The following is a 17400-nucleotide window of genomic DNA, read 5'->3' as shown; positions in this document are numbered from 1 at the left end:
CCAAACATAAAAAAAACCTTCAGTCGACTGTCAAGTCCTTCTCTGGTGAGAACTTCTCTAATATCCTGCAAGTCTTGGCCACATGCATCATTAAAAGTAATGAGTATTCATGTATCAAATTGAAGAGAATAGCTGATGTTCTAGTAACACCAAAAACTTTAGTGCATGAGCAATATGGTCATACATTACTTTGATTGAATTGTCCTATTAATAGAAATTAGATTAGAGAAATCAGCTGTAGATCAGTAAATTGTCTGTCCAGTTTTTGTTCCTTTAGCAACAAGGTTTTATTTGAACTCTTAGCACAACGCTCAGGAGGAGCCTGGCAGATGTCACGGCAAGACAACAGGGAAGCAGTGGGTGGTGTCCATCAGACCATCAGTTCCCAAAATCGCACACAGAAAAACCTTGTAAAAGCGCATCTCAAGACCGCAGGAGGATTAAGAGAGCAAGCTAAAGCTAGTGAGATGGCGAGGTTTGACTTTGTGGGCAGAGTGGGATTTATGTTTACCACAATGTTTATAAGGCAAATCTTGCTAATTAACATGCACTGAAACAAGAGTTCTTTCCTTTCTGCTTTACTAAGAAGAAAGGAAATAAGGCAATAAGTTGTCTTTTTTTTCTGTTCCAGAGAATTTTAAGAAAAGAATGTTTGGAGCCCTGTGCTACAGTCTCAGCATGTGTTTTTCAACCTTTTACCTTATTTAAAAACATTTTGATAATAGGTACTCAAGCTGTGACTAAAAAGTCAAAGTAAACCACTGAGAATTTTAACAAGTGACTTTAATTCAGAAAAATGTAACAAAATCATTTTATAGGTCCACATGCAACAGCACTTAAGTTTTAAGCTCTTGAGGGCTGTGTGATCTTATAAAAGACAATAAAAATCAACTAAAATAATACAAAAGTTTAATGGGGCTGCTGGTGGCAGTGGGATTTTTAAATCTATATATACACACGACAAGCAATAATCAACATCTTCACAAACTACACACAGAATTAAGCTCTTTTGTCTCAAATTCCCACAGGGATAATTTAGACGCCACAAATTGATGCCATTTGAACATGCTTTACACTTTACAATATGAAAAAAACCTGTACAGATAGTACTGTGGAACAGACTGGTTTAGTCCATCAAGTCAGACTAATTCAGATCCTGAGATTTAGCGATTGGATTTTTAAAAAATCACCTCCAAAAAGCAGTCAGTCACATCTCTCCAACACTACAGCTGGGTCCATGTCCTGCAGCTGTTTCAACATGGGCTCTATGACACCCACAAAGGCTGGATCTAGTTTTATTTTCACTTTGCAAAGTGACTTTAAGTTCTGATGGTTGCTGAACCAGACACAGGTATTTTTGCTATTTGAACTAGTTTGGCTCTCACCATTTTCTACCTTAACTGACCTCATCAAGTGTTGCTCTGATTCTCTGGTCTCTTCCAAGAATTGTAAGAAAGACATTTCAAATCCCATCGGTTTAAAGGAAGCCAGGGGCACACTCTGCTCCGTCTCCTCTGGAACTATTGCAAGGCTTGGGGAGGTCTGCTTCTCTTCCTTGACCTGAACAGACGTTGTCTTGGTTGGCCGAATGACTTTTTTAGATTTGACAAAACTTCCGCCAAATTTTCTTGGTCGCCCTCGTTTACGTTTTAGTACCACAAGTCCATCAGAACTTTTCTTTTTTGATAACTTCGTTTTTAACAAAGTCATGGGCATCTCTGTTGGGCTTCTCCTGCGTAGGACCGGCTTTGAATATTCATATTTCCCTTCATCAGTGACAGCATCTGTTTTCTCGACGTCCGACTGCTCTGAAGTGTTCTCAGATTTGGAGTCGTCACTCCTGATGGAACGAAATTTATGTCTGGAGAACTTCTTGCAGAATATGAAGTGACTCCTGTGCTGTTCCAAGTACTTCTCCGACAGTCCATGTACAATGTAATGTTTGAGTATGCTCTTTTCAGACTTCATGACTGATGTGCAGCCTTTGATCATACAAGGATACTGCAAGTGAAATTTCTTGGTGCACAAGGCAGATGCATCCACTTTAGACTTCAAGGAAGGTTTTCCATATTTCAGCCAGTGTTTGCTTTTTGACTTGTCTACCTTCTTCCTGTCATGAGCCCTCAGGGGGATCTTTTTGTTGCTCTCTATATTTTCTTTGCCATTACTTATTTTGGTAAATTGGTAATGTGAAGATGTTGAGTTTTGCTTCTCTTCATCCTCTTCCACTTGTTTATTTTGTAGTTTAAGCTGGTACAAGTCCTGATGTTTTTTCATCATATGTCTGAGCATGTTTGACTTTGTAGCATAAGAGCGATCACAGCCTTCAATTTCACACTTGAAAACTTGTAATTGTTCAGGTTTGGCAAGGTTTAGGTCTTTATGGTGCTCTTTAACATGACTTTTATACTTTCTGAAAGCAGTGAAGGTTTCTGTGCAGCCTTGGTGACCACAAGCAAACCTGCCAAGTCTTACACCAAACAATAGTGCTTCCACCTCATCATCTGTGAATTCATGCAACTGCAGATAGTGCTGGAAGAGATTGGGAATTTCTTGAAAAACACAGCAGCAGTCTTTGACTTGACATCTGATTTCTGTAATCTGCAGCAACTCAGACTCTGGCTCTTCCTTAACATGGTGCAGTAGTTCATCTGCTTCCTCACTTTGGTCATTCTCCTCACTCAGGACATGCTCCCCACTCTCCACCAGTGCTGACAAAGCAGACTGGTGCACAGCCCTGTAGTGGAGGATCAGATTTTGCTGGATCGTGAAGGCTGCCTCACAACCTTGATGGACGCAGCGATATGGTCTATATGGACTCAAAGCATCTTCTGATTTTGGCTTCTTCCCTTTAGACTTCCTGACAATGTTTGTATTTTGTTTAACCACTGTTTGCATCTTGAAAGGGCCATTTTCATGAGTTCTTGGAGCTTGAGGTAGGGTAGACAAATTCTGGAATAGAGGAAAATTCTGACTTTCTGCATGCAATTCAGGCACATTTCCTTCTTGTTTTATCCATTGTTCAGTAGACATCCCTGTTTGTGCTGCCTGGGAGGTTGGGAAGGTCAGACGACTTGCAGGTGGAGTTTGTTCTAGATTTTGCATGGGAACATCTTTTAAGGAATGGATAACTGAGCAGTGATTATGACCTTGATATTCATGATTAGTTACAGCTGTGTTAGCTGAAGGAACATATGTCTGATTCAATGAAGCTTGGAGAGGATGTATACAGGCACTGTTATCTAAAATCGTATGATTAACTGGAGTCAATGGAACCTGGTTTACGGCCACAGGCTTCTTTCGACTTGCATTAGATACTTCAGCTTTTGCCATCTTTCGCTTTTCATCCAGGTCTGCAATTTCTTTATTTGATAATTTGTGAACCGACCGGTAATGAATGCGAAGGTTTGAGTTTCGAGTAAATGCTTTCGGACATTTCTCGCACTTGAAAGGAGAGTACTGTCCATACCTTTTCTTGACCTCATTAACCATCCCAATTGTGTAGTTGTGAGCTTTGAAGAGATGCCTCCATAGGGAATCATTAGAAATGGAACTAAATGAGCAATCAATGTCTTCACAAGCAAATGGTTTAACAACAGATGTTGATGGAACTGAAGTGACTCCTGTGAAATTTTGGGATTTCACCTTAGAGGATACAGGTAGGCCGCTTTTTTCAAACCCATTTTGTTTTAACGAAGTTATCAACTGATCAGGAAGTTCTCTCATCAAGTCAAGCCTTTCAAATGCACACTGCATTTCAGTCATCCACTGATGCTGGCTGGCTGATAACCCTGAAGGTCCAGGATCCAGTTCAGTTGCTGTGGTAACTGGGGGGCTTGGTAGCTCTATGAGGATTCTGGGAGTCTCTCTGAAACCAGTAAAGCTCTGGGTGTTCAGCAGGTCTTCAATTTTACCAGATGATTCTGAAGTAACTGGAGAACTTCCTGTAAGGACTTGACCTTGAGGTTTTGAATGACTTGTTGCGTCATAGAACAAGTTCTGAAATCCAGAATTATTGGAGGGACTGTAGGGACTTGAGCCCGAAGTTTTTAGATTCACATCTCCAGAAGAACAAATGTTTCTGCGTTGAAAGTCACCAGCCAAAATCTGCTCACGCAGTCGCTTTTTGATATCTTTATCAGTAGTCTTCACTGGACTCATGGCTTGCATACCACTTGTTACTGCTTGACTAAGGTGAAACTCGGGTAACAACATTTGCTTCATGGCATTTGAACAGGAATCTGGAGCCGAGATGGTTTTCTTAGAGGGATAACTTTCATGAAAAATTAATTCAGGAGTTTTTTTGATTTTGTGAGTAGTGCCCAGGAGAGCACTAGCAGAGTTCTCCATGAGGATTTCTGAAAGAAGTGAATCAGAGAATTCACTCACAGGAAACCTCTCCACATGTGAATCATGAGGATGGGTGGCAAAGTATGAATTGACCCTCTGCTTCAGCTGGACAGTTTCTGTATGTTGTATAACTGAGGTACCAAGTAGATGCTCACTTGCAGCATGAGAAGCACAGCTGTTTTGGAACATTGTTTGGGTGTCCGATGGAGGAACAAACTGATCAGACATACTGGATTCAGGCATAAGATGCTTAAGCATGACATTTTTCGAGGGACTGTTTTCATATGACGGCATGTTATTTTGAGGATACTGGGAAGTGGGATAATGTTTTGAAGCTGAAGAAAAACCAATTACCTTCTTTTCAGGTTTCTGATATGGAGCAACACCGTTGTAAAAGGATTGTGTCTGGGATGTGGCAACCGTTTGTTCTGAATTTAGAAGATCAAGAAATGATTGCGGTAAATCTGTGTTTATTGCCGATTCTTGATATGGCTTGCAAATTGCACGCTTGGACAAATGACCACCAAGAGATCGAGGATTATCAAACTGTCTAAAACACCTTCGACAAACAAATTTTCCATCTTTGATTATTGCAGGCCATTTGGTCCTGGCGTGTTTCCTGTCTTGCCTCTCAGTCTCAAGATTCATTTCAGAGATGGCGGGGTCATACTTAGGCTGGATGGTTCTGCTTTGCTTTTCCTCCAAAATTGACAAATCGAACAGCTCATGATTTGGCTTTGTTTTCTCTGGAGTCTTGGAAAGTGAGACTACACAGCTTTGCATCTTCGAAGTACAGGTTTGGGAGGCTGCCATTTCTTGTGACAACTCCATTGATCTTTGAGTGCTCACAGTAGTAGTCTGGGCTCTACTTTTATCAAGCAGTGAGTCCAAGGACTCTGAATGGCAAACTTTTGATTCCATTACAGAGGATGAAGAAATACCAAGTGGGAAAAGAGCACTAGATGAATCAATCTCGTGTATCATTTGCTGATTAGATGGGAATACTTGGGAAGAATTACGGTTAGGAACAAATTCACTTCCAGCAGCAACAGGGTTTTGACCCATTGAAAGTTGAGACTGTGTTGTTATTGGACTTCGATCAGCACCTAACTGAGAAAGGACAATGGGATTTAAAACACTTGCCATTAGCTGCGAACTGTTTGGATTGTGGGGAAATGATGGGAGATTTTGTGGGACACCATATTGAGAGGTTGTACTTGTGTTAAGACAAGAATGTGGCTGAATAATACCATTTCCCTGAACCCGACGGCTAGCCTGCTTCGTCTGTAGTGAGGAGACTGAACTCAAAGGCCCTGATGAGGTGTTCAGTGCTGGAATGTGGCTTATTTTGATTTCAGTGCGGGCAACTTTCCATTTCTCATAGAATTCTGGATGAACTGCTCTCATGTGCTTGGAAACACTTCTATAAGAGCTGTAGGTTTTTGTACACGTTTCAAATGCACAGTGGAACCTTGGCCTCTGCTCTGGAGGGGGAGCTGTGACATTTGAGGGAGTAGCAAAGTTCTCTTGGTTGCTCTCAGTTAGTTGAGGGTTTATTCTTGGTGGTATTGGTTGTGACACTGATGGATCCGAAGAAATGTGAGGCAATGATACCGCTAAACTATTCCTACAAGACACTGGCCCTTGAAGCATAGGTAACATAAAGTTATGGTTAGATTTGTAATTCATTACATCCGTATTTACTTTGCTGGGGAGTGTGTGGGGCAGACTTTGTAAAAGCTGTCCTACACTGGCTTCAAATGGATGTACTGGATAATTTTGAGGTGGAATCTTACGATCTAATGACTGATGGCCAACCTCATCTTTTTCTTTGCTGGAATTAAGTAAATGGGAATGGGAATGAGAGTGAATGAGAGAATTATTGGAACTGCAGATGTTGCCGGTTGGAAACAGTGATTTTGGAGGGTCTGGTTTGACTTGGCATGTTTCCATGGTATCCACATGTTCTGGTGAAGTCTTCAACAAACTTTGTATGGTCATAAATTCTCCAGGATTTGGATAACAAGAAGCATCAGAGTTGATGTTTATCTGGGAATGTTCTGGTTTAACAGAATATTGACTAGAAGGTATTTGCTCATTAGTTGAAGAACCAGGCTGTGACTTGGCAGAGAACGATGAACGAGGTAAACTGTCTTTATGCTGGGTAGCATGGTTCTCTACATGCAAATCTAGCTGTTGTTGAGAATGAAATACCTTTCCACAGTCGACAACTTTACAAGTAAAGGTTTTGTAATGATGTGACTCATGATCAAAGAGCTTAAAAGGGGCATTAAAGATTTTTCCACAATTTGGAAACATGCATTTAGCAATGAAATCTGAATGGGTTTTCTTATGTAAGAGGAGTTTGGTCTTTGACAGAAAACTTGCCTTGCAGTTTAACTGTATACAAATATAAGGCTTTGCGCCACAGTGGACTTGTAAATGATCATTAAGATGAGTTACACTAACAAAGTGGCGACGACAGTACTGGCAAACCACCTTGTTGTTCTGCAGTTCAAGAAACGTTTTTGCTTCTTCATTATCCCCGTGACCTTTAACATGTGCAATGAGGTTTTTGATAAACTTGAAGCTCCTCTTGCATGTTCCCACTGGGCACATGTAGTTGTCCTCATTAACGTCTACATCACATCTACTCACTTGAGACTGAGTTCTCTGAACTCTAGCAATGTTTTGTTTCAGTGAACTGTTAAGCTTCTGAAGTTCATTGTGTGCTTTTGCTTTCAATATGGCAATGGAAGGGGCTGCCAATTTGGAATTAATCAGTGCTCTGCTGGTTTCCATTGCACTCAGTCTTTCCTTGCAAGAAAGTTTAACATGTGACGTTACATGGGGAAGGAATGTGTCTTTGGATATGAACGTCTCAGCACAAATTGGACAAGTGTAGATTCCATGGCTGAAATGAATCTGAGCATGTCGAACAATTCGGTGACCAAGAAACTCTTTGTCACAGAGCACACAGTACTGCATGTAGGCCTGCCAGTTTCTAAAGCGGGTAGATACAAAGCCCTTTTCCTTCAGCTTCTTCATTTCTCTATTTTTCTGTTTCTTGTCTGCCGCATCTTGAAGATCATATGTGCCACTGACTATACTGTCTGGGATATAATTACAGTCCTTTAGACTCATATAGTCTTCTTCTTCCTCAGTGTTCTCAGAATCATTTAGAGAGTCAATGGATGAGACGATAGAAGCCTCATTACCCATTAGAGACAGACAATGACGCTTCAGTGTTTTCCAATCCCAGAACTCTGGGTCAAAAGGCCACTGGGTCTTTAAAACCAGTAGGAGATCACAACGCAGAGAGTTGGGAATAGGCATATTTTCTGCCTCTAGTTTTTGATCTGGTTCATTGTAAAGTGTCTCCACAACATAGTATGAATCCACAGTCGGCTCCAGAAGGAACTCTGTTAGTTGGCATGCTCTTTTAACTTCCAGATCAGTTGGAAGCAAACAGGAAATTGTTTTACAGACTGTGGCCTTTCCTTTGACATCCTCCGATGTGATCCGTAGCGCCATTATACACAACTCGATACACACTGGTAGACCAACGTGGGTTATCTATAAAAGAAGGAAGAAGCCCAGTCATTAGTCAAAAATATTAAACTTACTCAACTCAAAATAAGCTACAAAGGCAAACATAACCTTAACAGGCTGCTTATAAATGAATGTAAACACACAAACACATCAAGATCTCAAATATTTCAGTGAGCTCATTAGGGACAACCAACTAACCTCCGACTGGATGACCTTGATGAAGAACAGGATGTGATACACGGATTTGGATAAGACTGACATTTGCCGGCATCTATCCAGGAAGGCGTGATCTGATGGCTCTAACCGCTTTAGCAGCTTACTCCAAAACAGAGTGAGCTCCCTGGATTTAAAATAGGAAAACAATACATAAAACTAAGATAATTCAAAGGTAACTCCTGTCCAGCATTTTTACCAGTTAACATGATGGGGCATTTAGTGTCCTTACCAAGCACAGTATGTGTCTCCTTGGAGAAGCTGACGGGTTAGAAAGGCTGAACATAAACTGAACGCTGCGCTGTCATCTCCATCTGATTCCAGGTTGCAAATCATTTCTATAGCGTCGTGGCAGTCCTCCTTTGAAAGCTGGACAGACACACACAAAAATTATATTTACAGTCCAACTTTATGACAATATTTAATCAGAAGCACATTAAAATATTATTTATTTTGTCACTGCTAAGCCCAAGAAATTTCAGATGTGCAGTGCTTCAATGAAGGTGTACGGAGAACCTGATTGGCTATCCACAAGAAACTACCCAAAAGTAAATCTTGTAATGTCTTTACATTTTTGAATAACTTTTTCATTTTTCTCTGTTAAGATAGTCTTTTGGACAGTGTAGATATTCACCAGCCAAAGTTCCAACAGTTCTGTAACAATCTGATACATTCCTTAATTAAAAAAGAAAATAGTACAGCATAGGGCATGAATCTGGGCATGTCCCATATTCTAAAAACTATACTATTCTTGCTTTTCAACAACTCCTCTCTGGCAAGAAGAATAGCTCAGGATGGTTTCCTAAAACATAATCTGTGTTTTCAGCAAAGCTCATGTCAACAGAAAAATGTGCAGATATTTAGAGGTCTGCACATTTACAATAAGTGTACCGTTTAATGTTGACAACTATTATTAGTTCCTATTTTTTTAGTATTTGGGTACATTTCTAGCTTACACTCCTTTCACCACTATTTAGAGGCTTTATGCTTTGTAGAAAAACAGAGCAGGGCTCACCAAGTTCAGTCCTCCAGATATACCAGGCTAGAACTTTTAGATACACATGTGCTCAAACAAACCAGAATCAAATGGCTAAATTCCCTCACCAGGAGTCCTTCAGAAGACTGGTAAGCAATTCATTTGATTCAGATGTGTTGGAGCAGGGATGCTTCTAAAAGTTGCAGGATAGTAGCTCTCACAGACCCTAACCAAGAGGGACCAGCTTTCTGCACAAGGCCAACTAACCCTGTGTCATCTTTAAATCTAATCAATGTAGCTGTACTACTGAAGGGAAATTTGTAAATAAGGAATAATTTTCATGCACCATGAAGTCACGACTACGAAGCCAGAAGATTCTCTTAGACAAGAGATCAACTAATTCCATCTGTCCATATGAATTTGCAATAAGTCTGATTTAAGCTAATATTTGGTTTAATCTGTCCAAAATCTATATAGAAGCACAAAAATCAGTTTTATTGACATTTTTTCATAAATGAAAATTATTTTCATTCCTGAAGTAGAATCTGCTTACCTCCTCCATGAGTTGATCTTTTTCCAACGTGCCACAGAGGCAGACAAGATACATCTGTTTGAAATCCCCCTTCGCTTGGAAGGCAGAACAGTCAGTGCAGATCTTTGCTAGAAGTGCAGCCTTCTCCAGCTGCTTCTCCTTTATCAGCTGCTTCACTCTCATCTGCAGCAACACAGGGCCCTCATGCTCCAAAAACTTCTCCACTGAAAAAGTTAAATCACACAGTTAGGTTTTCATTTTAGACTTTTTGTAACAATGTAAGGAGTTACTGAAAATGACTCTGCTATAATCCAAAAGTAGCTTCATTGAACTCCCACAGTAAGGTACAGGCAACTTAGCCAATTTAGGAATACACACAGGTTGTGTTTACAGTGAGTTTACACATTATTTTAAAAATATGTTATACCAAACAGGAATTGTAATATTGTAGATACCAATTTTTTAATGTAATTATGGATGGTGAAGGCTATGAGCAGGAAGGATCTCCTGTAGCAGTCTGTATAACCGCAGATGCTTCTTACTGAAGACCCACCATTATATTAGTTTTATAAAGAACATACTTGGGATGGTCTATTATGGTAAAATGGTAAATGGCCTGTACCTGTATACAGCTTTATGACGTCCAGAGGACCCCAACGTGCTTCACACTATATTCAGTCATTCACACACTGATGGTGGTAAGCTACTGGATGGTAGCCACAGCTGCCCTGGGCAATCTGACAGAGGTCAGGCTGCCACGCACTGGCACCACCAGGCCCAAGGACACAATAACCGATGGAGGGAGCGGGAATCAAGACACCATGGCTTATTTTCTGAAGGACGCTCCTTTGCACAACAATCTCTGCAGTGAGGGTCTCCAACTCCAGTTCTTGTGTGCCATTCAAGTGTGTGGGAGCAGGACAGTGGGTTCAGAGTGGTCACCCAGAACTCAGCCAACCTTCATCATCAGCTTGTTCACGTCACTGATAAATGGTTCGGCAACAGTGCTGCAAAAGGTGGCCTTGCAGTCTTTTCTTTTCAAAATGTTTTCTCTCAGTTTTTCTAATGGAAACATTGCTGTTAGCAAGAGGGTGTTTTTTATTATCTAAAGCTACCAGGAATACTTGATCAGCATCTTATAAGCTCAAATAAAATGAATTCCAATTAAATATAGGAGCAGACAGATTTGTAGAATGGCAAAAAGAAATGAGATGGATTAGTAGTGGTCATAAACAACAGGTGGTGAAATATAGCAGATGATACTGTGAAATATTGTCTCTACTGGGCTCTCTCTGGGATGAAGCTGCTTCCCCACCATTGTTTTTCACTAGATCAGGAGAAGCTGGCACTCCCTCTGTCTCAACCTTCCATTTGTGTGTAGGTCAGATGAACAGGCAACTCATACACCTGTCTCCACAATCCCTAATAACAGAGCATCTTCAGTCTGAGGCATCTCCAGATCTACTGAAACACAGACTGCTATAGAAGAGCTTCCTGAACCCAGAATCACCATCAACAGTCACTCTTTGGGGAAACTAAACATTTGAGTTGAATTGAGGTTGAAACCGAAGGTTCAATTCAAACCATCAGTTTTTTAGTGCAAAAAAAATAAGTTTTTGTCAAAATAAGTCCACAAAAACATAAGGAACAAATATTGTTTATTATATTAGCACTGCACACAGTATGTGAAGAACTTATTGGTTTTAAATAAATGTTAACATTTATTTAAATGCAGTAACAAGATTATTTAAACACTATGCATTCAGGATAAATTTTCCTGTTATATGGTGAACAAAAATAGAAATGTATTCCTCTGTTTTTTGCTTCCTCTCATGGATCTCAGTGCTAAAATTGAAATATTGTAAATAATGATTATTTTTTCCAGGACCTGAGTAGACTCTACATTATCTAGGTCTGTGTTTGCTATGAAGCAAAAGCAGAAACACACTACTTCATCGTGTGTTTATTTTTCACTTATCATACTGTTCATATATTTTTTTATTTTCTTCACATCTTAAAATTTACCATGTTCTGTTGCAGGATTCTCATCAGACAAAATACTTTGCAGGACTTTGTGGCTCCAAATGCCTTCATGTTGGCTCAGGACACACAGTAGCGACAGCTGGGTGATGCCATTCTCCTGAAGTTTGTCATGTGCAAACTAAAGACAGCAGAGTTTATTCAGCAGTAAAACATGCAACAGTCTTAATCTGCAATCAAATTGCCAAGCATGTTTGTGCTTTGTAATAAACAGAAACCAGGTAATACTTAGCTAAACCAATGTGATCAACAAGAATGTGGCAGCATATGGTCTTTTATCATTAAACACTTTCTGAATATGAAAAATAGGTAGAAAATCTGTGAAGGGAGCAAAAGATAACGGTGATGGCAAGGATGCCTTCCAACTTCAAGATGTAGAGCTCATAACCACATGAGTTGTCAAAATAATGCAAGTAAAAAGCTATTCAAAAAATATAAAGCTTCGCTTGTTGCAATGTCAAAGATTTTTCTATGATTGTGAAGTGCAAAAATATTTTGACAAGCCAGTTTGTAAATAAAATCTTAATTAAAACAACTAAAAAATTTTCTAATCCAACACTCTTTTTTTTTTCTTTTGAAAGATATCCATTCCAATCAGAATCAATTATTTTGGTTTAATACATAACATTTTAAATATAAATTTAGCATGTAAAAATAACAATAATTTGAGGCCTAAACAAAAATATCTGGACTGTTTGTAAATATTTTATTGGAACAATTACTGTGCCTGTAAAAAAAAATTATTGTATGCAAATGGTGAAGATAGGAAGTTTATGTTATATCCAATTAACCTAATATAACTTCAATATAACTGAGCATATTCTGTGTGGGTTAGTGATATTAGATATAATTATTAATAATAAAAAGCTTAGCATATACAAACACAATGTACATTCTGTGCATTCATTTCAAATCATAATCCGTTCTTGCATGCAGTTTTACTAAATTATGATCCTGATAAGCAGGACAAGTTTGTAATAATCGGGATACAGAAATTTAATAAGATCAAACTCCCAACTTAAACAATGTCAATACCTTTAGTACATAAATATAGGTTCTAGTTGGGCTGGTGACCTTGAGCTTTTGTTCATGGTCAGACAAATCTAAATGAAATGGCTGAATAATGTCAGTTTGCAGTTTGGTTCTCCAGAGTCCTGCTACTAATAACACTCAGGAGGGTTACCATGGCGGCATGCACGGATGCATCAACTTTCTGCTCTCTTGACAACCAAACAAGTTGCACATATTGGCAAGGGCATTTGATGGAAATTTGCTAAGAATTTGATAAGTTAATTTTAATTGATTTAATTAATTATGAAGTAATTTTCTTTCTTTATTTAGCAATTATTCATTTAATGATTTCCATGTTGGCATGCACAGACACAGCAGCTTTCAGCTCCCTTAACATAATGACTCATTCCATCCAGAGGAGATATCAAGACTACCAGGGTCTCCATGGATTATGGTCGACCTCAGATGTTGTAAATATTAACAGAAATGAGGACAGGGAGGAGGTTCGCTCCTCAGCCTGCTGCTCACAAACACTACATTCTTCATTAACAGGCTTGAATTAAGTGGAGATGCTTCAATATACAAATGTGTCTGTGGATGTTGTGTGGAAGACAAGCCACAGAAGAATAGCCAACTAATCTCTACTTCCTGGAGTCTGTGTGGAAAAGTTCCAACCATCAAGACACAGAATGAGGCAGAGGGTCATCAGGGCAGAGCTCCTGATGTCTCTCCAGAGTCCAGAACATCAATAAAGACTGCCATCATTCTGCCTAGCACCTGCTCACTCTACTGCCGTTGGGGAAACAGTGCAGGAGCAAAAGGTAAAGACAAACTGTTAAAAAACAGTTTGTTTTTTGTTTTCATTCCCAGGTCACACTTCTAGTCTTCTGTGTCTTGACTGTTATAAAAGCCCTAAGCAGAGCTGTACCATTACTCAATTACTGCATAAATTATGCAGTAATTTATTGTCATTACTGCATAATGTCAATAAATGCAATCTAATCTAACTATTTAATTCTGATGTGTTGGAGCAGGGGAACATCTAAAATTTGCAGGACACTGGTTCTCAACTAGCCCTGCATTAGGGGACACTTGTAGTACTTTCAAAAACCCAATTACTGAAATGACTATTGTTGTCTTCCCAGCTTTACCTGCACAGACGACTTGAAATACTGCCATAAATCATCTGGAAGGGTCTTAAGTGAGAGCAACAGTTCCAAAAAGCTCCTGTCAAAGGAAAGGCATGCATTCAAACATAATACTGATGGATTTTCATCTGATAAGACTTTCCAATACTGACTTAATGACAAACATATAAGCACAAGTTTTGGATTAGAAATGTTTAATTTCACTTACAGTGAAAGTCTCTCAACCACAAGTGGAACACTTTCACATTGCAGAGAGAGGTAAGAAGAAGCCTTCGCAAAGCTGAGCAGGGCGACCATGTACACCTGTACGAGTGGCAAAGGCTCTTCCTCAGTCTTCCAACGGCCTACAAACTCCAAGAGCGTCTGAAAGAACAAAAATCTAAATCAGTTTTAAAGCTTACATTTATACATTACCAATAGATCAGAGCTTACAGTTTGAATTTTAGAGGTAAAAAGGCTTTCCCCCAGAAATCCTGCTAAGCCCGGTTGGTTGGAGCGCCAAGGCGATCCACCAGCAGCCCAATGGATTTTTTATTAAAAAATATTTTTATGACAGGTAATGAGCCAATGTAATGTTGGTCACATTTAGAGCTGACCCAAGGCATACATGAACTAAGCAGCCGCTTAAATAAAATAATACATTTAATTTTCTGCAAATAATATATATTATTTGTAAAAAATAAATAATGCATTTATTTTTTTTTACAACACTAAAATGTATTACTATTATTAGTTGTAATTATGTCACTGATGAGTCTCTACTGGGTAAGGCCTGACCTCCCCTAGAAGACTTTATTAGAAAGCAAAATAGAACCAGGCCCACCTCCAGAATCAGAATTCCTTTAATGTCATTGTGCAAGAAAGCACACGGAAATTTAAAAGGCAAGGCAATCTGAACTAATGAGAACAAGTATGTTTCAACAAATACAAAAAAAATTTAGTAGAAACATACAAAACAATCCGGGTGTTAAGGGGAAAAAATGATCAGAGTTTTAGTTCAGAGACTGTAAAGTTCAATTTAGAAAATCTTCCTTTTTGCTGAATGTTTTCTAAATTACAGCATGCAGATGCTTGAATAAATTCCCTGGCACCATTAGAGAGCGCCACCTAGCTCTCCTCTCAGGAGCAGCTGACAGCATGGTGGGTCAGTCATCAGTGCTGGTTTTCCTGAACACATAGTTTTTATTTAATTTTAGTAGTGAAAGTAGGAAACTAATTTAGCACTTACTAAAGAAATGCAGTGTTTTGTAATACTTAAGAGATTTATTCTAAGAGAGGAAAAGATTTTCTTCATAATAGACGGGTCAAATATGAATTCAAAAGGGAATGCTATAACAGATGTTGGATTAAGAAGAACATCCAGTGGTGGTAGTGACAATGGAAAGCTATGATTTATATTAATAAAACCACACCTTTCCTGGAAGTATAGTGACAATTCAGAATGCCCAAACTAATAAATTACAAATGTGAGACCGAACTGTCATCAATTACCTTCTTAGTTCTTAGAACTGAGAATCAGGAAAATTAATTCAACCCTGGAAAGAAGTTGGAGGATGAAAATATTTGGCATTGAAATAAAAATAAGGTGAAGAAGTTAATATAATCTGATGCAATATATTGTGGACTGTAAAAGGCAAAAACATCAATCAATCAATCAAATTTTATTTGTATAGCACCTTTCAGTAACAAGGCATTTCAAAGTGCTTTACATAAACCCCACCCCACAAAAATACAAAGTCATAAAACACATAGTTATGTACTGAAAACTTTGCTATAGAAAAAGAAACTAAGTACTACTAAGACTGAACATCCAAAATACACTTAAAAGCCTTGTATTATAATTAGAAAGAACACCTGAATTTAAGTTAACATTTTCATGCCATTGGTGATTTTAGCTTGATAAGTAAAAGTGTAGTTTATTAAACAAGTTGGAATTCTATAATGATAATTTATAAGGCAATAGTGTGTGTTAGATTACTTGGGGTAAATTCAATAAGTGGGAATCCGCCCTGACCATCATTACTCTACATCCTTAATATGGTGCAGATGGTTAACGTGAACCGTGCAGGACACTGTGGAGATGGGAGCCAATGAATGGCTTGCTGCCTTGTGAGACTACGTCGAGAAAAAACCCTCATACGTTTTATTCAGCACGTACACACCAGAAAAGGACCATGGGTGTAACGCGCAAATTCTGTTTTTGTTTTCCGATACGTCTGAATAAACCAGCAACAACTAAGAGAGGAATGGTAAAAATTTGTGAATCTTACTATAATGAACACGTCACAAAATCAGTCTCCCAAAACAGCCATCCACATTCTGTCCACATCCTGCACGCAACCTTTTACATTCAGCGGATATAAGCTAACACTGTGCTAGCTTCAGGCTCTGCTGGTAAACTGTTGCGCTACAGAGCAGCTAGAGAATTTTGTAAGCCCAAATAAAAAGGTCTAATATTAATGCAGTGGAACCTGCACTTAAACATTGTAAAGACCTCGTCTCTTCTAACGAGTCCACAACATTGCACTTCATTTCTCCTTACAGAAACAGCTCAGTAGCGTATGCTAAAAGATATCGATATCGATGGGTGTGTGGTGTGTTGTTACCAAATCGCAACAGCTCCTTTTGCTAGTATTCACATAAAGCTAACTATGAAACAAACAATTCGGTCTGAAAAGTGACCTTTTACCAGACAATGCAAGACTCAGTGTACACCAGCATTATCCATGTTAGCTCCGTATTTAGATGGCCTGTTTTCCAGATGATTGAAATTTAACTCACCCTACAAAACTCTTGACAATAGTCAGAAGAGGACTGAACTGGTGAATTTGCGCTTTCTCGAATCACAACTTCATGTAGTCCTTCCAACAAATTTCTGACTTCCCCAATTGTTTTGCTGATATTGTCCACAAGACCACGGTCTTGCTCGGCCTCCTCGTCCGCCATCTTCATACACTACTTCAGCGCGTAGGACTTATACGTCATAACGGAATCGACGTAATTACGTCAAAGCTGGACGAGATATGTTTATGCATAAAAGAAAAAACATCTCAAAAGTTAAAATCTTCTCCACTTCTTCACAGCACCTGTTGAGATTAGGATATATCTTTATGTCCTCCTTCTAAATAATTTCAAAACTCCCATTATTAATGTATTAACGAAGGTCAGGGTCACGAATTGAGCTTGCTGAAGAAAGGACATTTGGAAGTTAGGAGTTCAATTTTGTGGATAACTCCTCAGTCCGGTGTATGGCGGTAACACACTATGGTTGTAAAGTGCCACTACATTCTACAGAATAACAATAATAAGAAGAGGTTCTGTACAGCTATACATTTGGGAACGGGAATGGGAACTTCTAAAATTTCAAATTCAAAATTAAAATTCAAAAATACTTTATTGTTCCCAAAGCAAAACTAAATGTTGTCGTAACTCATTAATTCAAATTCTTCAAAGAGTTATTGTAGACAGTAATGACTTAGCAGGAAATATCTCCTGTATTACAGCGAATCTGAAGAAGCCTCTGACTGAAGATGCTCTATTTTCACAAGACAGTCTCATAAAGAGTATGGTCAGGTTGT

At 38.9% G+C, this 17400-nt stretch overlaps 1 protein-coding gene across 1 annotated transcript; it reads right to left on the bottom strand.

The window, feature by feature from the left end:
- Positions 1-762: 762 nt before the first annotated feature.
- On the bottom strand, positions 763-16778 carry LOC102222114 (zinc finger protein 292-like). Its single transcript, XM_014471400.2, has 8 exons — positions 16604-16778; positions 14031-14185; positions 13826-13901; positions 11649-11784; positions 9645-9847; positions 8348-8484; positions 8101-8242; positions 763-7926 (listed from the first exon to the last, which is right to left on the bottom strand). Exons 1-8 carry the CDS (start codon positions 16772-16774, stop codon positions 1204-1206), a joined length of 7743 nt encoding a protein of 2580 aa, XP_014326886.1. The 5' UTR covers positions 16775-16778; the 3' UTR covers positions 763-1203.
- Positions 16779-17400: the final 622 nt, after the last annotated feature.

This window comes from Xiphophorus maculatus, chromosome 15 (assembly GCF_002775205.1).
Source record: "Xiphophorus maculatus strain JP 163 A chromosome 15, X_maculatus-5.0-male, whole genome shotgun sequence".
Classification (NCBI taxonomy): domain Eukaryota; kingdom Metazoa; phylum Chordata; class Actinopteri; order Cyprinodontiformes; family Poeciliidae; genus Xiphophorus; species Xiphophorus maculatus.
The sequence above is the reverse complement of the archived record's forward strand: the minus strand, read 5'-3'. Positions and strand labels throughout refer to the sequence as shown.